This window comes from Sparus aurata, chromosome 11 (assembly GCF_900880675.1).
Source record: "Sparus aurata chromosome 11, fSpaAur1.1, whole genome shotgun sequence".
Classification (NCBI taxonomy): Eukaryota; Metazoa; Chordata; class Actinopteri; order Spariformes; family Sparidae; genus Sparus; species Sparus aurata.
In genome coordinates, this window is record NC_044197.1 from 13,814,872 (window position 1) to 13,840,052 (window position 25,181).

Consider the following 25,181-nt stretch of genomic DNA (forward strand, 5'->3'; position numbering starts at 1 on the left):
CATTATTTATTTGAGGAGAATAAATGCAAAGTAAGCATAAAATGGCTCTGCGAGGGCAGCTAATACAGTTAATGTGTTTTAACTCTTCTACAGTCGGACAACAGAAAGTAGATTTGTAACAGTCTATTTAAATGAAAGCGCAGCGAACAAGCAGGATATAGGATATAGATGCTGTTTTTGCTGAGTTGTCCACTGAGTACGAGTGTGGATGTTATTCACGACAGACAGCAGATCTGCATTTGCATTTCAGACAACCATAAAACATCACAGACTAAACAGCTGGACTGGTAGCTAAGACGGGACCACTAACATCACTGTTCTTTCTCAGCGTTCAAAGCTCAGAATGAAACGTTCAGCTCGCAATAGTCATTTGTTCCAAAGATTGACAGACAACTGTAGAATTTTTTCCCCAACATTTTTAGTGGACACTACAACAAAAAAAAAAAGGAAATAAAATGTTTCAATTTCAAAGCTTCCATGTACAGTCTCTGTTTCATGTTTCCAGGGTAAAGCAGAGTATCTGGCCTAGAGTTCCTGACCCTGCATTGAGCGGTCTGACCGCTTGGATCTCGAACTCTGAACCCCAGAAGCAAAAAGTTCTACTCTGAGGGAGCGCATCACACTTCAACCTTTGTTCTTTTTTCTCTGTTGGTTAAAATGAAAAGCGCTTTTGTGCACAGTTGACCAACAAACATCTCTGACAGCCTCACTGTGCTGTATGTGTGTTTGTATTTCTGTGCTGTGTATGTACATTTACAATAAGTGGTGTGTGGTAATACTAACATCTCTCCCATCCTGTTTTCTGTGTCAGGTTATTCCCTTTCATATCACACTTTCATTTTTCACACTGGATTTGACATCTACCAAGAGAAACATGTCGCATTTGAGAAAAAAAAATAAGAACATAATACACCATTCAGTTTGGACCTAACTATTTGTTCTGTTTGTGACAGAGGTGAAAAGCTCCATGGACTGTGACTTGAAATTGAAGTTACGCCAGTTCATCCGTTTGTCACTACAATGTCGGTTCTTTTCTGGTCGTGGCAGCAGAAAACGGTAAATCTTGACAGGGAAATATTTTTCCCAATTTAAGAATGTGATTATTCTTTCGTATATTAAAGCAACACTTATGTAACTTTTTTTTTTTTTTTACTTTAAACAACAGCTTCAGAATCCTGTTGATGGTAGAGTTTCTTGTAATCAACACCCAAGTTTGGGGCAGTTCCTACATAATGTTGCTTTAAATGACCAGGTGGAGTGGATCACGCTGCACGAACTAGATAGAGGAAACACTTGTGAAAAAAGTGTCAAGCTCAAAGATGGTGAGAATGGACGCATAAAAATGGGAATATTGACATCGGCGTATGGTTTTGTCCTCGGCACAGAATCATGGACTTCAGAACCACCGGGGTCAACACCCACTCCCATCTTGTCCTCCACATCCACTGCTTTGTATCGACGTAGCATTTTCTAATGTGTGTGGATTCAATTCAGCAGGCTTTATTGGCCTGTCCGCATACAAGACGATAACGCTAAAACACATAGACTACAATCATTATAAACACAATTCACAACAACAACATACAGCAAACAGAAACATTTACTATAAAGCTTGTTTCTGTGAACATATTTTGCTCATGGCATTACAGACTTAGGGATTACAACTCCACAAGCCATACACTGTAAGATTGTAACATCTAAAGGCACATTTGTGAAGCTCTTTTGTGCAGAATCTCCCAGTGAATCTTGGGAGTCCCATTCCTGTTTCTGTAAAAAGGAAAGAAAAGGAAGAGCAGATGTTAGAGAGGGACAGTCTGTCTTTGGTACTGTTGGTAACATCCAGAAGGGGGCAGAGAAAACTCAGTTTTTAAATGAAATCCTTGGACTGTAACCCTGAAGTATCACGTTCCATCACCCCCCCCCCCAGCCCCAGAGATTATTCTGTCTCATTGGTGATTTCAGTTGCACAGTCTTAACTGGAAGCCGGACGGTTTTCATATCCTTATTCTAATGCGTTTAATTCTTCCGTTTGCAAACATGCAGGAAGTCAAACAAAGCTGCGAGCCAGAGTTAGTGCACGCGAGATTATCTACTCAACTCAAGTGTGCTGAACTAATAGACTTGGGGGTAAACATGGTGTTTGTCATGCAAACAGAGTTAACTGTTAATACACACAAATGGCTCTTCTACGCACACGGCCCGGGTGCAGCCAGTGTGAGTGGCGGTGCCCTGGTATTGACTGCTGCTGCTGGTGGGGGGAACATCCTGGCAGCTTGGAGCCCTGCTGGTGTTAAGTCATGCTAATGTTCCTTCAGTCCCAGCAGGGCTCGTTAAAGTCTCCCAGCTTTTGTTGGGTTGAGAGTTTTGCTGGTTACACATTTTTCAATAATCACCCACCGAGTGTGCTCAGTGTGTGTTCACCTCCCAGAGACACGGAGGTGCTGACTAATATGCTTGGACCTGTTTGCTTTTTAGTCGGCTTCAATATAAATCTCTCTCAGATACGTGAGGAGAGTGCACTCTGGGAAAAAAGGTTAAGTTCTCGACAACACTGAGCAGTTCAAGTGTTCCTCCTGTGTGTGGGGGGGGGGACTGAAGTGCATGCTGGGATGAGATCATGTAGGGCTCTCATGTATGTGAGGATTTCTTCTGAAGTGGGGGCAGAGCTGATCCTCAATTAAAGCCACAGCCTTATTGTAGTGCTCTGAAATCCATTAAGTCCTTGATTCAGTCCAGATAATGTGGTCAGGTGTAATGACAGTCATTGGTTTCAGGATTTAACCCATATTCCTTCAATCTTCTTAAGTATTCCTGGCCTGGCAGGGCAGTTTTATGTGTGGGTTTACTGTTGTCAGGCACCTCCTCCTCCTCACAAACTTTGCCTCCTCTCACAAAAGACATAAAATAAGTTGGTTTTCAAGGCAGGGAGAGCAGTATCAAGCAAACCGCCGCGAGGTTTTCTCCCTCGCTCTTTGCACGCCTGTGCGTAAAAAACATCGAGCCTGACGACGATCAGATAGCCAGAGAGGAGCCAGACGAGGAAGTCGGGAGGAGGGACCAGTGCAGTGGCGTGGTGTGTGTGTGTGTATGTGTGTGTATGTGTATGTGTGTGTGGAGCAAAGAGTCTCCACTGGATTCTCCGGACGCCTCCAGCGCAGTGAAATCGGAGGATCTCTTCAGTTCTGCTTTTGTATCCAAGGAAGCGATGAGCACGAAAGGACGCTCGTCTCCAACGCTGCCGCGCGTCCGCTGAGAAACGACCAGCTGTTCATAAAGAAAGTTAAACACCTATGCTGTCAATGTCAGCACAGGTAGTGCAGAGGATCCCGGAAGAACTCGTAGTGCAGGTTAATAGGTTATTTGCATAGCTTGTGCTTTCTTTACCGAAGCGAGCGAGCGCCGATGGACTTACTTAAAAAGTAGTCACTCGCTCCGAAAGCCGTCGATTTTGTTTTTAAAGTAAATGACCGAGAAGAAGATGAAGGAGCTGAGGAAGAAGAAGCTGTACGTGGTGATGGACGTCATGTGCGTTGTAGTTGGTAAGTTACGGACGCCGAGTACTACAAAACATATTCTTACTTTTATCTAGGAATTGCTCTCCAATGTTGTCAAGACGAAGAAGAAGAAGATATGATCTTGGTGTTGTTTGTGTGTTTGTTGTGCACCCATGACAGCACCTCAGGGATTCGTCTCAATAATGTGATCTCTGCTTTGTTTGTTTGTTTGTTTGTTTACGCGTTCAACTGACGTATAAAGCAGTTTTGAATCAGATCCTCAGGGCAACGCAGAAGCTATTTTATCCTCAGCGTCTCTTTTAGAAGGCAAATGCAGTGAGTGTGTTTCCATGCCCGAGTCCAGCTCTACCAGTGCAGCCTGTTAGCCGGTTTGTTTACGCGGAACTCGAACTGCAATATTGTCCAGGCTGAAATGTGTCACACGAGTGGAAACACGATTCTCACTCTCCTCCTCGCTGGGCTGCATGCTCCATCCTACACGTCGCCAAAAAAAAAAAAAAAGCTTTTGCAGAACTTTACGCAGGACTCAGGAAGCTCGAATATTTGTTTATGGAAATCCGATATGCATGTGTGCGCCCCGCTTATTCCTCATTTTTCTTCTATTTCTTTGTCCGCCAGGAATCTTCTCAAGAATGTCCCCACATCCCACATACGCTGCATTTCTCAAAGTATTGCTTCCACATTGCTCCACAGGGCGATTGTTTTTCAGAACTTCAGTTCGGAATAATGAATAATTTGGGCTGTTACCATATCACCTCCTTACTGTGCAAGTTTTTGTCTTTTTCCCTCTCTGGGTGACACGAACCAATAATGACATGTCGGAAAAATGAATCATATCAGTGAAACACACTGTGGTTATAGTTTGTCAATATGTGCCTTTAATCTTTAATGAACGGAACAGAGTATGACATGTTGTAAGGAGGACCACAGGGGTCAAATGAATGTCCATGAGGCATTTTTATTAACTGACATCAAATTGAACAATTAAACAGTCATTAATAAAATTTACAAATAAATAGATTAACGAACAAGATGGATTACAAATAAAAATTTAAATAGGCCGAAATTTTTTTTTTTGAAAAAGTATATAAATAAAAACAGTATGAGTCGATTAATAACTAGAATGGCACTCAGTAGAGTGCATACCTCTGCCCACAAGCCTCAAGCCTTATCCAATCTCAGCCTTGTATCACTCTACATTTTTTTGAGCACCCACAACTGCTTAACCGTAATTCTGGACGTGCACCAAAAGTTGATGGGGTCCAATCTCGGCCGAGATCCATCGTCCATCCAAGTTCTGTGGAAAACAGTTTAGTAGTTTTTGTGTCATCCTGCTGACAAACCAACAAACAGACACTTTGGCGGATTTAGGTCAATTTTTGAAAAAGCGTTTCTATGTTATCTTGCTATTCTAATAACAGGAGATTCATTAACTGATTGCATTTTAAAATCAGAAAGCTTGATAACCCTTCCCAGCACATGACACTTGTGGTCCTCCACAGTGATAATAATAAGTGTCTGATATGAACATATGTGAGGGCTCCTCACCACCCCCCCTGCTGTCTCAGAGGTCTCGCGTGTGTGTTTAATGTGCCACAGTAGTGGGACGTCGGTTTTCTGTATTAATGCCACAAGCCCTCGACAGACGTGTGTTGTGCAATGGTCTGGTGTCTGGTGGCGTGCTCATCCCTGGTGTCAGTTGTGAAGTTGGGAGGCAGGGACGATGGCTCTCACAAGTGCTGATCTGCTCCGCTGTGCACTTTCAGTCCCCCCCACACACACCCCCACCACCCCCTCCACTGGCTTTTCAGAGAGCTTAGGGGTATTTTTTTTCTCCATCTGTGGGAACGTCCACAGACTGCTGAACTTGATAAGCCTCGCCATTTCACTGTCACAAGTCTGGGATTAACGTCTGGGCTGGGTTGGTCGGTCAGGTCTGGGTAGCAGCATCCCACTCTTTTGCCTCTCCCTTCCCTTTTGCCACCCACGTCACCCGCCCAAATAATCATCAAGTCGACCCCAAGCTTATGTGAGGTTGCCCCAGCCATGTAATAACAACATGGTTGGGCTTGTAATCATCGTGACCGTTTGCCCATATGGAAACAGAGTTTTCAGTTTGGTTTTGTCTGCATTTCGCGACTATTTACATTTCTTATTCTCTCCTCTCTGCTTTTGCCTTTCAGGCTCACTGGTCTTTATCTTTGCTACATTTGCCTCTGACTCTAAATATTAATCTCCTGTTCTCCGCTTTGGCAGCAAGGACCTGTGTGTCTCTGGTCTCTCCAGCAATCTTTTGCTATGAAAGTCGAAGGCCAAGCAGATGCAGTGTTCTCGCACTCTTGCAATGTTAAAGAAAGTGAGAAAAATAATCCTGGATCTATCCCTTTGTCCCGACCTGCAACTAAAGCTAATGGGGTCTGTTCTGAGGCGAGACCAGTCCTTCGTCCAACCAAGTTTAGTGGAATCCTGTTGACAAATGGACACAAATGAAAAGCTAAACTCCTTGGCGGAGGTAAAATTTGAAAAGGGAAGTTTTAAAAACAATGTAAATAATAATTCTAAAAAAAGTCGATTAATTAATGTTCTATTAATCAATAATGTTTTCTAACACATGATCCTGAAATCATGAGATCCTAAGACCCCGTTTCCACGAAGCAAATGTTGCATGTAAATATGTCAACTGCCAGTCTGTTCGTTCCTGTGAGAACCTCCATGATCCCTGATGAGTTCGTGAAAATCCTTCTGTCGTCAGTCAGTTCGTTGACAAACTGCAGCAGATCTCGGACAAACTCACTGCGCTGTTTTTGTCCTGTTGACGCTCCGTGCTCTATCTTTAGTGTCATTTTTGTCTATCCATAAGGAAATGTGCGTCCTTGTGTTGAACTCTCGGGGCGTGCATCCATAATTACGGACGCGAAACAGAACTGTGTGGAAAACCAGGCTTCGCGGAGCGGTTTGTGTGACGGCTCAAACTCAAAACTTCCATTCTTTTTTTTTATCCATCGAGGGGAAATCCAATTTGCTATTTTAATGATATTGGACGGGCACAACTGTTATGCACTGAAAGGTTACCATACCATGAGATAAAACATGTTCAAACAGAAGGGGAAAACAACTACTGAAGCTTTTAAATCAAGAAATCTGACACAAAATGGCTGCCTAGAGCCAAGGAGTGGTTTACTGATACCTCAGTCACAAAGTCTGCTGTATTATCTGCTCGGTTTATAGAGAGGAAACCTGACTCATGCATCATGAGGGTCATCTGAGCTGTTTGTGCTCTTCAAATATCTGCCACTGTCTTGAGTTTGTTGTTCAGTGTCTTTCTCCACTGTATCCCTCCCTCCCTCTCTTCTCCTCTGTCTATGTAAGTCTGCACTCAGCACAAATAGATGGTGGGTGTTGGCTGAGAGCACACAGAGGAAAGACCGGGTTTAACCTCTCCCTCTCCCACAGCTCGCACTTGGAGCCCCGCAGGTGTAGGTTGCCCAGGAGTCATAGCTCGCATTTCTGCATGACTTCTGTAGCCGATGTGAGTGGCGTCGAGCTGGGTTTGTTAAGAGCGGTGTGACTAAACTGCCGTGACTCTAGGCCTGTTTCCACTCGTCGCGCTGTACATTGCGCCAAACCTGTTCTGTCCTATAGTCTATAATGCCTTAGATTACACACGCACCCACACACACACACACATTATGCCTAGTGTATGCACAGGGAGCAGCCGCAGTTTAACCTTCCTGAATGTGATATTCTTTTCATTTGCAGGGACACAGCTGTGCTACAAAGATGACATTGAGTCATAAGTATGTCACCGCTTCGTATTGTGTGTGTGTGTGACTCCTGTGAGTTGTATCGGTTTGATAATTTATAGATACGTTTTGTTGTTACTCCAATCACACGTGAAGAATAAGGCAGTGGGGGTTTTCTGATACAATACTCTGAACTGTTCCCATCATTTAATATTCTTTTTTTTTTGTTATGACGTGATACAGTGAGTATGCTCCCAAAGCCCATATATTTATTTTTTGTATAAGAATGCGCTTACGTGCAAACATGGATGCCAGTCTCGAGTGTGTCGGTGACTCGGCGACGTTGCCGCAGCGTCTCCAGGGAGCTGGGCCTCTCATGCGGCTGCGTTGGGAAGATTGATTGTCCAGAGTTCTCAGAGAAAGACAACGAAGACACTTGATGGGAATGGTTTTCCTCAGGAGAGCTCTGTCATGGAAACTGAAGCCCTTTGAGCAAACAGGCACGTCCCCCTGAGAAACATGAGCCCAGTTTATTTCTCCTTCTCCTCCTCCTTCTTTGTTCCCGTCTTTTGCTAAATATCTTAATTGTACGAGGGTTTCTGGTCAACGGGTAAAGTCTTTTATCGGTCTCACTTTAAAGTGGATGAGGATCTTTTTGTCGTGGTTGTTGTGGTAAAAGCCTCTCCACATTTATCACGAGGCATTGAAAGAGACATGTTGTGCTCATTTTCAGCTTCATAGTTTTATTTTGGGTCACCAGTAGAATAGGTTTAATAAGTTTACGTTTTTTTTTGTAGACATTCGTGAGGAGAAAATTGACAGCTTTTGTAACACCTCGCCTGCTGTTCTCCCAGCACAGATGTAGCTCTCATTGTCACCTGCCAACATGTGTGTTCTTTGCAGTTAAGTTTGAGGGGAAAACATATGCATGCGCATGAGAGGGAGGAGAGAGAAATGATTACTTTCAGACAAGGGGCAAGAAGAGAAGGAGAAGGTCACTGGTGTTGAGTAAAGTTTGCATTTCCATATGTAATTATGCCAGAAAATCTGTGTTTTTGGCAGTGGTATGCAGACGTTAGTGGCCTTTCAGAGAGCCTCAGCATTGCTCATGATGGCTGAGGTCTTTAACTCCTGCGGGCCTTCATGTTTTAAGGCTTAAACCTGCGTGGCTCACTTCTTTGATCCCCACCAAAACCCAGACTCTTTGATTGCCAGCCCCAGATTTAGCTGCCCTCCCACCGCTTCGCGCAAACCTCGCATGCAGACCCATCTCCTTCCGCGCTGCTTGGAGCTAAGCATGCGTAAATGATGCTCGGAGCGCGGCGGCAGGAATAAAAATAAAAGAATGGGCAGCAGGAGCAGGATTTGGTGCGACCGGTGAAGTTGGGCGTTCCTCGCGTGAATTAGAATTCCAGAGGCCAACCCCGACAGAGGTTGTAGGCTCAGCACATACCTTCCACATTAGTCAGTCCAGCTTGGGGTGAGACAGTCAGAAAAGAGGGAGAGCTGGCTTGTTCTGTTGCCACAAGACATCTCTTTAAAAGGTCGAGAAACGTCACCTACGTCGAGATTCGATGCTGTAGGTTTTCTCTTGCTGTCATCTCAACAAAGCAAACAAAAGAGGGGAGGCAAAGAAAAAGAAGTAGAAGAAACAGTGACTGCAGCTAAAAGGAAGAGAGGAAAATAAAACAAAAGACCGCCTCTGTCCTCGTCCGCGGTGGGAGGGGATGAGAGAGTTCAGAGGCAGAGTCAGAGTGACACGGGGATGAAAAATAAGAAAAAGGAGCAAGGAAGGGCGTTAATGCGAGAGGAAACGGGAGCTATCAACAGAGGGATAAGATGGATTAGAAAAGGGGAAGAGAAAGGCAGAGGAGTGGGGAAGAGAGTGACCTTCTCGCTGGAAAAGACGAGAAATGAGAGTGGAAGAAATTAGATGGAGGAGCAAATGTTCCAGCTGTGACCCTGGAAAGTTTTAGACCAAACAGGGCAGCCCCGGGGCATGAGAACAGCCCTCGCACGCCTTACACGCCTTGCAAATATGCATAATGAAAACCCAGACTGTATGTGTTTTTCGACTTGAGGAGAATAATCGTCCGTCCACATGGCTTTTCCGCAGGTGCAGCAGGTTATGTCAGAGAAGCCAGGGGCAAGTAGGTGTGGGGGGCACTCTCACACCGTTCAAACAACTTCCAGATGATGGCGGCAGTTTGAGTCCGGGCAAACTTAAATTGCGAGAGGGGGAGAGAGGTAGAAAAGAAACAACGAGACAGAGGGAGGCAGAGAGAGAGGACGCGAAGAGCCTCGAATCTCAGCCACCGGAGTGCGATTTTGGTCCAAATGGTCCCGCGTAATTGCACATCTGCCGAGCTAAATAAAGCAGCGTCCCATCGAGGCCTCTATATTTACAACAGAGTGAAGAGTGTGTGGGAGGACGCTGCGATCAGGAGAGTGACAGTCAGACAGATGGAGCAGCAGAGAGAAGAATGAATGACTTTGTAATAAGAGAGAATAAGAGAAAGAAAAAAAATAGAAGCAGAATGGAGGATATGAATCAGCGCTGGAGGAAGGGAATGAAGGAAAGAGTGCGGATCTCTTCTCAACACTGACATCTTTGTTTGTGCTAAAAAAAATTATCTCGCCGTCTTCAGCAGGGGGAGACACTGAGGTGCGGCTGCGAATGAATGCTAATTTGCGGCCAGGTAAATGAGAAGCCTTAAACTTCCCAGAGTGGAATCGAATCCTCTAACGCGGGCCTTCCGTCGTCTGACACAGGGAGCGCGAGCGCTGGCGTCCCGCGACTTCAAACAGGCTCACGTTAGAGGAGATTTTTGACTGGCAGCTGGAGATTAGCTTCTGGCTACGTTCCAAACTGGCAACGTTTTTTTCCCCTCCCCTCCATCCGTGGAAGCAGGTGTCTAGAAAGAAGGTTCTCCTGGATAAATGCCTCCCACCCCCACCCCCCGTGTGGGTTTTTCTCCACCGTAGATGTCCGAGTTTAGCTCAAGTGGAGGCAGCTCTGGAGCGGTTTCAGCTGGGGTTGTGGGGTTGTCTCGTGGTGTCCAGGAGACCTATTTTGTCTGCCGATGCATCTATTTTCTGCCTTGGAGCTGTATATGTGAGTGGCGAGTTTGTTTCATGCAGATTTTATCCAAACAGGCATCATGAGACTCTCCCACACAGCTCATGTGGTACCACCACATGATCTGCCCACGACTGCACCGTAAATACTCTTTGCATCATTTTATTTGAGCGCTTTAATTTTCATCCAAACTTTTTTTTTTCATTTATGATTTGCCAAGTGTCAAGTGCTTCATTTATGAAACCAGAAATGAAAAATTCATACTTTTTTTTTACAAGCCAGCCGAGGGTTACTCAAGGCCAGGTGTTCTTACTTCACTCAGTCAGTTTGGCAAACTGGCAGAATCCAAGTTTTGTAAGCATAAAAACGCTTATAAAATCCCTTGACGTATGTTTAAACAGATAAAGACAACTCACTCTTGAGAATGAAATGGTGTTGACGTGCATTCAAAAGCGATTTATCCTTTAAGATGGTATATTTCATTAGCAGCTGTCACTTCTCTTTGAAGCCCCTCTCTCTTAATTTCCCCGCCGCTCCGCTGTGATTAACGGCCGCGCTCTGGCGAGTGTTAAAAGCTTCATAAAAACAGCTCAACGTTTCCACGCCATGTGACTCTGATGCAGAAATAATTATGTCCCATTATGCCATTTTAAAGTGACATTTACCCTGCTATAATAATAAATAAACATTCCCCCAGACTTTACCCAGGCCAGTCTTACACAAACCTTTAAATCCTGCTGTGGTGTCGTTATAACACATGTCAGTATCCGGTCAAACAAGTCCGTCCTTTGCTTTTGTTTGCAGTGCCAGTTTGTTTTTTAATGTTGTGCTTAATGCCAACGGTCCGCACTTTGTAAAAAGTTAGTGTTGGCTGACTGGAAACAGATTTCATGTCACTGATGTAACGACAGCATGTGTGGATTTTACCACCAAAAGAGGGGCCGTGCTTGTTTTCATGTGTGGTAACGTAAACACTCCGAACATTATGTTCATAAATAAGGTTTTAAGACGTTAGCATGCCGTAAGACTTTAACATTTGAGCCACGACTACACTGGATACATAAGGAGTCTGTAAATGTTTAAAATAATCATATGAACACTCTTATGGAGGACCGATGCTGCCCAAATAAATAAATGAATAAATAAATACCTCAATGAATAAATTAATACATCAATCAAGTCACCAAAAATTATACCATAGATAAATGTAGAACACTGTGACATTTAAATGTTAATATTTATTTTCCTTTGTATTCTAGTCCTTAAATTGATGGATTTATTTGTGCATTTATTTCTATATCCTTTTATTTTCCTTTTTGTATTTTATTTTTTCTTTATGCATTTCTGCATTCATGTCTTAATCATTTCATATCATTTGTGGTGCATTTTATTCTTTTAGGGTCATTGATTTATTCATTTTTGATTTTGGCCTTTTCAGTCCTCCATAGTTACTTGGCATCAGAGTGGCCATCTGAGAATATGGCATTTCCTAACATTTCTGCGTCTTTTTTTCCCCACAGAAATTAAACATTTTGAAAAATCAAAAACTGACCTTTATAGAATAAATCATAAGCTTGCAGTCACAGTAATAACTCCTGCAGTGACACTCTATCCAGTATAGCCCTGCATGATTTAAGTCTAACCATTTATCAGCGATGGTGACATGGAAAGGTAAGCTTTTTTCTCTTTAAGATGTGCTGCTGTGTTTCCTGCCAGCTGGAAGCAGGATGCAGGATACAGATGTAGAAAAGCCACATCAGTAAATCCATATCAGGGCGCCTGAGACAGGATGTTAGTTAAATACAAGAGACCCCATGTTGCGCTGTTGTGACAAACAGGATTTTGTTGGTGTTAAGAGGAAAATGTGTGGAGTGAGGCTTCATGCCACCACGTCCTGAATGGTTGACTCGATGTGTTAACAGGCATCTAGTTGACGTCAGTGGGAAGTCACTGTGCGGGGACAGGTGTCCTCCAGCTGCTGCTGCTCACAAAGAGACGAGGCTAGAGGGGGAAGGTGGCGCCAGTGTGTCGGGCAGGTGGTCGATGCTCAAATTGCCTATAGGTACTAAAATTTCTAGTTAAGAATGGATTGTTTATCTGAGTAAACAGTGAAAATAGATATTTGAGATATTTATGAAGGACCCTACTCTTATTTGCCAAAAAAAAATATTTAAAATTATGGGTGTATGGTTGCAGTCACAACCCCCCAAACACAGAACGATGTCAGCAAAAGGTGTATCCAGTATTTGGGCACTTTTTTTTGGATGCTTTGTCATCATGGATAGTCAAACACAAAGAGCCCTTTTTTCTTTTGCATGTATTTTTTTTGTTGTTGTTTGGGTCTTTTTTCTTTTCATATCTATTATCTATGAATTTCATATGTAGAACTGTGTTAAGTGACGTGGTGATGTTTATTTCGTTATATAAATACGAAGTAAAAAACAAAGGAGAGAGAAAGAGAGATGATACTAATCCCATGAGTGTACTCTAAACAGACAGTTAGCTTAGTATAGTTTAAAGACTGGAAACAGGTGGAAACAGGTGGAAACAGGTAACCCGGCTCTGTCCAAAGGTAACAGAATTCACCCACCAGCAACATTAAATCTCGCTGACTGTCATCTTGTTTGATTAATCTTGTTATTCTGAAACAAATGAGATGAAATGTATAAGTCTGTGACTTTTAAAAGCCTTTAAGTGGTTGAATTCTCTTGTGATTAACCTTTCTGAGTCTGAACACGGTGTTCACTCGCTAACGTTTCGTGTGTCCCCCCTCATGTGTTGTAATTTGCATCTTGGAGAAGTGTAGAAACCTGCCAGCCAAGCTTTTTTCAGTTAACTTCACTTCACTGATAAGGCAAGGTGTGTTTTTACTTGCACATCTTGTGTCGAAACGCTGAAGTGGGGAGTTGCGATGCCCTCCCTTCTTCTCAAATGTCATAAGGAGATTAGAGCTCCTCGTGTGTGTTGAAATCAGCTGGCGTCTCTCGCTGTGTTTCGTCCTTCCCTGTTTGTCGAGTCTAAACCCGAGTTCGCGTTAACAGGAGTCCAATGTTCAATGTGTGTTTATCCTATAGAGCTCTATTGTTTATTCTCCTCCCAACACAAAGCTCCTATTTTGCTGCTGCCCTTCGTTACCGAGCCAATGAGACTCTTTGTCTACACGGTGTCTGTGTGGAACATGTGTGCAGTTGGCATGTCGCTAAACAATGTCCGCACTCATCTCATGTCACCTCGGATATGTGCGATGTCAGACATTAGCAACGTCATTGTGCAGGTGTCACTGTGCACGGTTGTTTGTCGAGGGTTATTAAGGGAGTTTCTCTTCTTCGTTGGTTAATTAGCGGTTTATTACGACACCACAGCGCTCGGACAGTTTTAGTCATAATGGGGTTTTTTTCCCTCGGGATCAAAAGTTTTATTGTCACGAATCACATGTTGTCATGACTCCAAGTATCAGCATGTTGTACTTCCTTCTTCACATCCTTTTGAACTTTTTTAGCATTCAGAAAAGAGAAAAAAGAAAAAGAAAAGCCACATGTTTAAGTCAGCACTCATACATTTACAGTAGGCTGTTGTTCCATATCCATCATGAAGGGTGTTACCGAGTGTTGACCTCAGCTGAATCCTAATCCACCATCCACTTGTATATTTTCCTTCAGTCTCAGCCTTCAGCGCCGGTCTCTCATCAGTCAGTCTCGCTGGACGTCCTCCTGGAATTATGTCAGCTGCAGACATTTTTTTGAGAGAATGGGAGGGGTGCGCTGCTCATTTACACAGGAATGTAATACTATTGGTGAGGGCGCTTGTTCGAGTGTGTGCGGTGCTTTTTCACGTCTGTTTTTCTTGCATTTAGTATGTGGCCGAAAGGCATTTCCATGGTAGCCCCAAGACTGTCTGTCAGCCTGTTGTGTGTAGTGGTAGTGGATATCAGGGTGGAGGGTACATTCCTCGATTGTTTTTAACAGTCAGTAAATTGTTGAGAGCTGCGACAATTTATCAGTAAATCCATTAGTTGTCAACAATTGAATCAATCACCAACTGTTCTGATAATTAACTAATCAGTTGCAGTATTATTTTTTATTTTTTAAAGGAAAAAAAAGCTTCTGATTCTGGTTTCTTTACTCCTCTATGACAGTAAACTGAATATCTGCGGGTTGTGGACAAAACAAGATATTTGAGGTCGCCATCTTGGGCTTTGGGAACCAGTGATTGACATTTTCTTAATAATCTGGTTGAAAATCAAATTATTTACACTTAAATTACAATACGTAGACATCCAGTCCTCACTAGAGACACAGAGAGTCAGTCATGCAAAAAGACAATAAAACCAACGAACGGAGTGGTCAAAGACGCCATATTGACATTTAAGGCATGCCGATTGATTCACGGTGTCAATTCATGCTTTGAGCAACAAGCAAGAAAATGTTCCACCTTACAAGACGCCTGCTTCCCTGCGAAATTAAATCTTTCCCCCAGTTTATAGCAAGAAAACATTAACAGGCAATGAGGAAAGGGCAGCAAAACATCCTTCTAAGTAATCCAAGTAATTTAAGTACGAATGTCATCATTCCAAACATTTTTTGGCTGATTGCTGCATTGAATTTTCAACATGATGAAGTCAGTGTAACGTTTAATCAAGCTGTCAGTTACAATTGACCAATGAATGTAAACTTGCCAATGTAAGAACAGTGTTTACTAAGAAATGATCCATAATGTAACGCCTCACATGTGTGCATTCAGGCGTGTACGTGTGTGTCTTAGGCACGCTTCAGCACTTGAACAAATGGCACTACACCCCTGTAGAGCAGGCTAGAAAATAATCAATTGATTAATTGACAATGAGAGTAGTCATTAGCTGCAGACCTGTGCCAAATGGGAAATGTAAATAATAATGACACAGCACGAGCCACCAGAGCCAGTGTTTTAAAATTGCTTTCTTTCTGCATTACACTTGAAAACAACTAACAGCGTCATTAAATGGAAAAATGCAAACAAGCTTTAACTAAAATGAATAATGTATCCATTTATGTCCATCAAGTAAGGTCTTCTTCCCACACACAGTATCTACTAAAGTCTTACTCCTCCACCCAATATTATTTCAGTATGAAACACTCACCATTACAGGCTTTGAAAATGGGTTTTTAAAAGTTAGAGGATGCAGTGGATTCCAATAGAGAGAAGTTTTCATGACTTGGGGGAAAAAATAACGTCCAGAAGAACATCTTAAACCACTTACAGCATAGTCCTGTTCTCTGCCACCGAACTACATCCTCACTATGTTCAAAACACTTGTGAAAAAATAGCATCTGCAAAATATATTCGTGAGTGTGTTTAGAGCGCAAGTCTTAAAATTTTATATTCCACTCATCATACTCACACTTTAACATCTGACCTCAAAATGCAGGGATGTGGGTTAGAGAGAGAAAGAGAGGAAGTATTTTGGAGGGGGTGGACATTTCGGAGGAACTCAAGGACATCACCCTGGCACTCAGGAGCTGTGAGCGGCTATATTTGGCGTTATTTTTGGACGGAGCCACATCATTGAGAAGAGTCGCAGCCGTGTGTGTTGTGCCTGCGGTAATCGGTGTAAAGCCTTGTTTATACACACTTGCGTCCACTGGTTGTGTGCGATGTTGATTTTTGTTACATATGCCCACATGAGTGTATAAATGCTATTTCTGCGCTGTTTATTTTTGTAATTCCTCGCTGTGCATTTCTGCCCTCACATCTAAGTACTGCATGTTTTTCAGTCTTTTTTCCTCCTGGTGGGTTGTTTTCATCATTGTGATTTCAGACCTTGAGCTCCAGAGGGAGAGAGAAAACAATTTAGCTATCCTTAAAGAAACATGTTCACTTCCCGGCTTTGGAAATGATGTAATGTCTGCAAACCCTCAGAAAGCGAGACAAATGTGTTATTCCAAAACATTTTTCATAGATATTGGTGTCTGTTAACTTGGATCAACTTTGTTTCTAGTCTGCACGCCCAGTTATAATCTTGGCAGTGACCAAACTTCATACATCACTTACATAAAAACGCATTGATCTCGTTTCACCGAAAGCACAATTTCTCCAAATATAGTGACCATTCACCTCATCTGTCTGTCTTTGTCTCTGATTTGTTTTTCGCCACAGCGGCTTTGCCCTTCATCATTATGACCATCGTGTCCAAGCCATATCAGCGAGGGGTTTACTGCGAGGACGAAAGCATCAGGTACCCATTAAAACCAGACACCATCACCCATGGCATGCTGGCAGCTGTCACCATCTCCTGCACAGTCATCATTGTAAGTTCACCCGCGGCATCAATCTCCCCTTTCTTCTCACAGGGAGCTTTATTACGTATCGCAGAGGTAACGGCAAAATCATGGAAAGTTTACAGGACTTCGCTCATTTAACAACATCCTGCGCTGTTTGCTCCATTACTGAATAGCCTTCAGGAGTGTTCATGTATGAGGGGGAAAAGACATTTCAATCTAATGAAGTGAAAAAGGGAAAATAAATTGGAACACAGCTCTTTAATTGTTTGCCTTTTTTCCTCAGATTTCCTCTGGAGAGGCTTATCTGGTCTACAGCAAGAGGATTTACTCCAACTCTGACTTCAACCAGTACGTAGCAGCACTCTACAAGGTAGTGGGCACCTTCCTGTTCGGAGCAGCTGTGAGCCAGTCGCTGACTGACCTCGCTAAGTACACCATCGGCCGCCCGAGGCCTAACTTCATGGCTGTATGCGCCCCCAAGGTCTGCAAGGGATACATGCAGGAGATCAACTGCACAGGCAAGCTTCAGGACGTCACAGAGTCCAGGTAAGAGGAGAATATCTCAGAATTATACTTGTATCATTGAATTTTTAACACGATTCTAACAAGATTTTACAGTTTTAAAGGACACCTACTATGCCTTTTGTTTTCCTTTCCTTCAGTTCATTAGAGGTTCTTGTGCATGTAAAAGATCTTGAAAGTTAAATAGCCAAAAGTCCGCACCAACAAAGCTCCTCTCTCCAACAAAAAACACTTCTCCTAAAACTCCTCATCAGTAGCCCCGCCTTTAATTCAGTGACTTTTTTGACAGCACTACGCCACCATGTCGCACATTCGTATAATTAATGGATATATTCAAGTCAGAAGTGAAGTTTAATGGAAGCTGAAATCACGGCAGTGCCAATTGTAGACTGGGTGAGCAGTGCTGGCTCAGGCATGCGCAACCTGACCAATCAGAGAATACTGGATATTGGGCGGGGCGGGGCTTAAAGAGACAGGAGCTAAAACAAAGCCTTTTTGCTGCTACACTGGACACAATGAGAACTGATGTGGTTTTTGAGCATTAAAGCATTTAACCCTAGTGGTATAAGGATATACCTAAGAATAAACACAATATGTCTCCTTTAATATTTTGTGTGACACATTAAATAAGATTTTTTTCTCTTCTCCAGATTGTCCTTCTACTCTGGTCACTCCTCTTTTGGGATGTACTGCATGCTCTTCCTTGCGGTAAGTACAGCACATGATCACTGTCAAGACACAGTGTAAATATGCATCTCTGTGTACAGTAAAGATGAATATATCTCCATGTCATCTCCATGCATTTATCTCATATCTAGTGTGAATCTGGGAACACAGTCCCAGGCTCACTCACTGGGTTCCGAGCTCCAGGGCTAATTGCCGAAAGGAGAAAGGGCTCATAGAGGTGGTTTGTGCCAACGGACATAAAAGGACAAGGCAAGAGTTCAGAGGGAAAAAAAAGTGTATACAGAGAGAAGTGATCTGGAGATCCTTGCCTCTTTCCCAGCAATGATGAAGGCAAGGCAGGGGCTGTGTTGTGTCTTCCAGTCCTATCCACTTCATTACCCTTGGCCTCATCTCTTTGTGTGAAAAGCCAGGCACCAGTGCCAGACAGCAGGCGTCAGGAGGCCAAGCAAAGCAACGGTGCTCAGTTAAAAAGAACATTTAAAAGAAAATACATGAAATCACAAAACTAGTGTCTGCTCCTCAGCCTCTCAGTCCTTGCGCTCTGTTTTACCTTGAAAATACTGCAAAGAAATCGAGCTAAGCCGTGATATCCAGCCTGTGTCCCGCAGTGTCGAGTGTGCAGAGTGCGACTCTGTGGCGAGGAGGGGGCAACTGTGGTGTGATGCCAAATTTTGCACCTTCAACAGCAGCCCAGCAGAGGCCCAGAGAAGCCTGTACTGTTGCCAGGTTCATATTTTTTTGGCATCTGCTGGTTTCCAGTAAAAAAGGGAGTTTCAGTTCATAGCCGACATAAATTAGATTGGTACTCAACACCTTTTTACTGTTGAATCCAATTTGAGGCACATACCAGCCACTGCTTTTGCATTGAGAGACACACTCTCAATGATCCAAGTCAATGATTTTTTTTTGTTTTTGGTCTTTGGATGAGATACCATTGAGCCTGAAACCTGATGGTAAAGCAGGATATCTACTTAAGCAAATATAGAGATGGCTATGCAAAGCATACATTTGACTGCTGCATTACTTCACTGCCTCGTCAGCATGTAAAATTATCTTTACATAACATTATTTCATTTAGGGCTGCACAAACATTCAGAATGATATCAGGAAAAAAATGTATTTGGTACAGTGCCAGTGCTGAACTCAGGATGTTAGAGGAGCAGGGGCAGAAAAAATAAAATGGGCACCGGTGCGCAGAAAGCCATGAACTTGAAGGGCACCCTAGAGGGCACTTCATCATGTTTAATCTACCATAGGGGCAGCCAAGAGGGCACATGGGCAGCATTTATTCGAACAAGGGGGGCTGCAAAGAGGATCACTCCCACCAATCGCAAATCATATCACAATTGTCTGTAAAATTGATCGCAATATTATTTTCTTACCATACCGCAAAGAACCTAATGTCTACATTCTTCAAACCTTTTACTGTGTGAAAATCGTTAAGGCGACCAAAAAACAGTTGTGACATCTTTTTTCTTTCATTGTTACAACAATATGTCAGTAAAGACTGATCTCTCTCTTTTCTGTCCTTTCTCCCCCTCAACCCCACCCCACCACACGATCCACCACCCTCCGCTCTTCTTCCACTCTCCAGCTTTACGTGCAGGCAAGACTTTCAGCTAAGTGGGCCAGACTCCTCCGGCCCACCATCCAGTTCTTCCTGGTGGCCTTCGCGGTGTATGTGGGTTACACCCGAGTCTCTGATTACAAGCACCACTGGAGCGACGTCCTGGTGGGGCTGCTGCAGGGAGCCCTCGTTGCTGTGCTCAATGTGAGTCTCCAAGGCAACCAACTTCATTCAGGGGGGAAAACATTGCAGAATTTCAGAATTCCTAATTGATATTTCCACAATTTAAGACTTCTGATATGATCTGAGATTTTATACCGAAAACACAATGATGTCGTCAGCTCACGGCTAACAAAAAAGTAAGATTTATCTCAAGAAATCGTGCTCAACACAACATGTTTTGACATTTTGTGTGAAGGCTCCTTCACACAAAATGTCAAAACATGTTCAACCTGATGACATCTTAAACATGAGTCTTACTCGTGTGGTTTCTGGCTTCAGGAAAAGCAAACATGGGCGGGGACGGTCCAGATCATAAGAATTATTATTTAATGGAAATCCCTCTGTTAGTGATACTTCCTTCAATGCCAAACAGCTGCTGAAGAATCCTTGCTTCAGCCTTCTTTCAGTCCTCATTGTGAAAATCCACACAGACAGGAAGCATGAGGGGAGTGTGACAGCTCGCAAAGTGTGACCTGACACAAACCCACACACTCACACTGGCATGTTCTCAGGCAACAAGTCCATTCTCCTCCTCACTTCATCCAGCTGGGCTTCTTTATTGTCTGGCCACTTCGCTGTTTTGAGTGAGCCGCTGTCAGCACCGCCTTGTGGAAACTCTGGAGTGGTTGGGCGTGTGTTCGTGCATGTGTGTGTGTCCATGTGTGATTAATTGTGAAGCGAGCCCGCGCCTTTGGCCTTCACATTGCTGTGCGCAATTAGAGACCCTCCTGGGCATAGTGTTTTATGGCCGACAGGGGTTGCGCCTGCTCTCTGTGTGTTCCTCTCAGATGTGTGCAAGTGTGAGTGTCACTTAACAGCTGTGCACGAACCTGTCCAGACATATGTAATCACAGTTTCCAGCCCTGCCCTTACCTCCTCTGTATCCCTTACATGCTTTTACAGCAATCTTAGCGGGAAAAATATCCCCTAAAGTCAAGTGAACAAAGCTAAGCTCCTCTCCTCTCCTCTCCTCTCCTCTCCTCTCCTCTCCTCTCCTCTGCAGGTGCACTTTGTGTCGGACTTCTTCAAGAAGCGTCCGCCGCGTTGCACTAGATCTGACACGGCCGATAGCGAAGAGCCGGAGAGGAAACCCAGCCTGCAGATTGCAGACTCCGAACATGGCAACCATTACAACTATCACCACAATCCAGGCCCTGTGTGATAGCAGATGAGGCTCGGGGGGAAAAAAAAGGCTGCAGCCTGCAGAACCCAAACCTGTGTGATAGGGTCCAACTCTGGGCCTTTAACCTTGATTGTGCAGTCAGCAGTGTTTAGATAACCTGGGTCACCTGCGGTCCTGACTCTGTAGGCTGCTCGCTGCAGACTCCTGATGCTATGTGAGAAGTCCTATAAGTGTGAGATGTTTAATCTTAGAGTGTCTATATGAATTTTGCCACCAGCTCTATGTATGTGTGTTTAGAAGGCGTAAAGCTAAGGATCTGTAGCTTGCAGCCTCCAAGCCCCCAGCTTCTTCCCCCCTGTGTCAACCACTCACACCCTACTCCCCAACCACTGGACTGACTGAGGGGGGCTGCAACCAGTCGCAAAGGTGGCCAAGCCCCCCCCCCCCCCCCCCAAAAGACACCACGATGACCTCCTTTTCTCCTGTAAGAGAGAGAGGAGTATATTTTTTTTATTACATCGTTGTTGATGTTGAAGCATATGTGTTTAAAGCTGCATTAAGTGACAGACTCCAAACCCACTGTGACGAGGCTGTCATGATACGCCGAGCGCTGGGTGCTAATGTGTTAGCAAACAAGTTACACACACAGCTAAAACGCAGGACTGTGAGCTTTCTATGGCCAAATGACAAATGTAGGTCTGATGTTCACTCGCCTTTTACGCCCAAGAGAAAAAATATGCTTTTTTTTGGCTTGAAACATGGTAATGATACAGGAAATTGCCGCCTACAGTTTCATATAATAGGTCAGTGAGAGTGGTTGGGTTTCAGCTGTATAGATGGACTGAAAGTGCCCGAAAACCTCAGAAATCTGGGGCGTGAATCTGTTGGTTCACAGTGGGATCGGCAGCACTAGCAGCTCTTTTATTTACGGGGAGCTCTTTGATTTAATGTTAACATCAAATATATCACTTAATGGAGCTTTAACATTTTTTTTTATGTTTGGAATTTAATATGTAGGGAGCCAAATTTGTTGGCAGTAGTGAAACAAAACAAGTCACGAGAAGAAGAAAAGACAAGAATGTTTATATTTGTTGGTAAAAGCACAAATTGTTGATTGATTAGCTTCACTTGAGTGCACCTTAAACTGTCTTCACGATAGAAGAGTGTTGCAGATCATAACAAATTATTGCAACAGCAACCAGTTCACAGCCGATGAGCTAATATTCTCCGTGGATCGTGCCACCCCGTTGCAATAAAGCTCCAAAACTCGAAAATGTCAGCTGCAAGCCAACCCAATGCTGTTTTGAAAGAGGATGCATGTCAACTTAACCAACACGCCAAACTAGCATCTGAAATTAGCTGACAATAGTTGTCCTAACTGCCACACAAACAGGTCCGGGTGAACAATATAATGTTTTAAAAAGTGACTACACAGGCTTGTCGTGCTTGTGCTCGATGACTCGCCCTACTTCGATCAACTCTGATTCACCTGGCACCGGTCGTATTCAACTCCCAGCAATTATTCCTATTGAGCGTCGTGTTGTATCACTGAGTGTGTCCTGATAAAGAGTTTGACTGTGTTGAGTCAGCTCGATGGTGCCAACTAGTCTGAAACTTTTATTGTGGGGAGGAAATATGACGAGTCTTAAAGGGTAACCTCAGCAATTTTCCACATTAAAGGTCCTGGGGAACACATCTGCATGTGAGACAAAAGAAGTATAAACCCTTTGTTGCTCCAGAGTAATCTGCATTTGATCTGAGAAATTGCATCCAGCGATGTCGCTCAAGTTGCATTGTGGGTAGTGTCCGTCACTGGAGGTAATTTATCAGATTACATGCAGTTTTATACTACTTTCCTGCAAACACACTTTAATCTAAAAAATTGGATGAGTTACCCTTTAGAGCAGACTTTGTGCCCAGGCAGGGTTTGATGCGCCCTCAAATCTAGTGATGCTTTTCTAAAAATGTGTACATTTATCTGTGGAGTTTATGAATGACTTGTATTTACCTTGTGTGAAATGGACTGCAGTGGTAGAAAAACCATTGATGCGGACAACTTCGATCCCTGTTGGACTATAATGTGTCAAACCACTACTATATCGCCAGTCAAATCATAAGGAATTTGGCCTCTATATTGTCTTCTTCTTTTATTTTGAAAAAAAAATTATCCAACTATAATAATCAAAGAAGGATGAGACAGCCATTTTGAAAATGGTGTTTTAATTTATTTTTAAGTGCAAGAAGTTCTTTATCTACTCTCACAAGGTTTGGAAATGCCGGCGCTGTTTTTGTGCAATCACCCCCGCTTGCCACTATGAGCCACAAATGTATGTACTAATGCTATGAGACATGTTTCATGTTGCGTGAAGGATGTATATACATGCTTGTGTTTGTATTTCACCTGTAGGTACATTTTTTATTTTTTTTTATTTTGCCTGTACAGTGTGCTTCGGCCTGTGCCTTTTCAGACCGGTGGCTGTTGAAGTCGCCACACGAAGGGATCCAATTCCAGGTCCAAACATAAGCCAGATGCCTTGGCAGGGCTTTTAAAGGGCTGTTGTAATGATAAAGGGTTACATACCCAACTGTGTTTTTGAAGCTAGTAACACCGCTCCGCTGCCACTTCAAAAGATTCGTCTCTGTTCCTTTTCCCCTTCCTGTGCTGATAGATGGGGTTAATTTGTGAGTAAGGCCTCCTGTATAGATTGTGTACAGCATGCAGACCCCTGGAGGACTGACAACACATCAGACAGACCACAAACCTGATTTGGGGGGGGGCAGGAAGACAGAGAGAATCTCACCTGGTAGTGATTGTGAAGCCCTGAAGCTGAGCTGCGACTGGAGAAAGGCTGGGTACTTTTAGGGGGGGGGAGGATCACACGGTGAATGCCGGTCCCCGGGGTCTTCTACACATTTGAAAACTCAGATTTATAACAAGAAACAGCTGGAATTGGTTGCAGTGAAGTGCCCCGCCCCCCTCCTCTTGCTGCCTACATCTAAATCATCCATGTATTCCTGCAGCCAGACTAATAGCCCAAATGAGGATGTAGAAACGTCATGGTGTTTGAATTAGTGCGTTAAAGTAGGCACTGGTTGGCCAACCTCCTGTTTATATGTTGACATGTAGGTATGATTCATGTTTTTTTTGCTCTTTTATAGGCTCTAAAAACAAAGGATTTTAAATAAAGACATAATCCACATTGAATTAAATTGTTTTGTTTTGATTTATACATTTAATGTGACTGATGTTATGGTGGGCAGGGATGGGTAGTAACGGATAACGTGATCAGGATTATGAAATCAGATTACAGAAAAATAAGTACATTGAATCGGAACATATTAATGTTATTGAGGTTAAAGTTACATCGTCAAGAATTACTTGAATTACTACTAATTTTAATCATGGTAATTTCAAAGTTATGAAACTTTATAGACCAGTGTTGCTTTAACTCATGAACATTGTATCTGACACAGGGTTTCTCTGACAAGTGCTCTCTTAATGAGTCATGGATAACAGGAGTATTTATTCCTTTTTGTTTCACCTGAAAATAAAAGATGAACATTTTGAGTGAGTGCTCCAACTGACCTTTTAACTTCTAGCTTCAGGTGCTCAAATACGGGTTGCCCCCCCCTAAATTGTCTGATGACCTACAGATGAGACCCAACAGTACGCAATCTTTCACCAGGAAGTAAAAAGTTTGTTGCCCTAAAAAATCAACAACATAATCTAATCAAAAAGGAAACGGCGCCTGCATGTCAGTGTTGCCCTGTGGTGTTACTGTCAGTGCCGCTGTCGCAAAAGGCAGTGTTAGCGACATGGCTACCGCTAGCAGCCTGTCTGACCAAAGCAACAAGCAGCCGCAAGAATGTCAATCTGACCTACAAATCCCAAATCTGAGTGCAATGAAAAGGCGGAGTTAAAAACTTGTATTACTTGTTGTATAACTAAGTAGGCAGGTTTTGATTCTTTCCGATTAAGTTGAAAGGATGCCCGTCCGATTACTCTTCACTTCGGTTTCTATCTCTCTCCCTCCTCGCCTTCTTAGCCTCCTCCACCAGCGGGGTCTTTTGCAGTGTAGGGTTTCCAGTTATACCACTGTTACCTGGGGGTTGTAACAGGGGAAAACAATGTCTCTTCCTGTTTTAGTTGAACAATGGCAAACAAGCTTCCTTCATCCTGTAATGCCAAATTATTTTTATTATTATATATTATTATTTTGTGGGGAAAATCCCTCCCAGTTGGGCAAACTTTATAGGTAACTGATCTACACGCAGGTGGTGTCATTTTTCTTCAGTCAACGGATTACGATACTAATTACACAAATTGCCATGTACAGTAGCATTCAGTAATTGAATGCATTTCAAAGTGATCTGACGCACCCAACCCTCATGGTGGAATAACACTTCATGTCAGCAGTACATGATTTTGTGATGTTTTCCTCCCAATTTTGTCAAACGAGATATGT

The 25,181-nt window shown here is 43.3% G+C and overlaps 1 protein-coding gene across 1 annotated transcript; it reads left to right on the forward strand.

Moving 5' to 3' along the window:
* The first annotated feature begins 2,934 nt into the window (after nucleotides 1–2,934).
* Nucleotides 2,935–23,920, forward strand: plpp2b (phospholipid phosphatase 2b). The gene is made up of 6 exons (XM_030433997.1): nucleotides 2,935–3,539; nucleotides 16,470–16,621; nucleotides 16,878–17,140; nucleotides 17,767–17,824; nucleotides 19,398–19,574; nucleotides 20,596–23,920. Exons 1-6 carry the CDS (start codon nucleotides 3,464–3,466, stop codon nucleotides 20,752–20,754), a joined length of 885 nt encoding a protein of 294 aa, XP_030289857.1. The 5' UTR covers nucleotides 2,935–3,463; the 3' UTR covers nucleotides 20,755–23,920.
* Nucleotides 23,921–25,181: the final 1,261 nt, after the last annotated feature.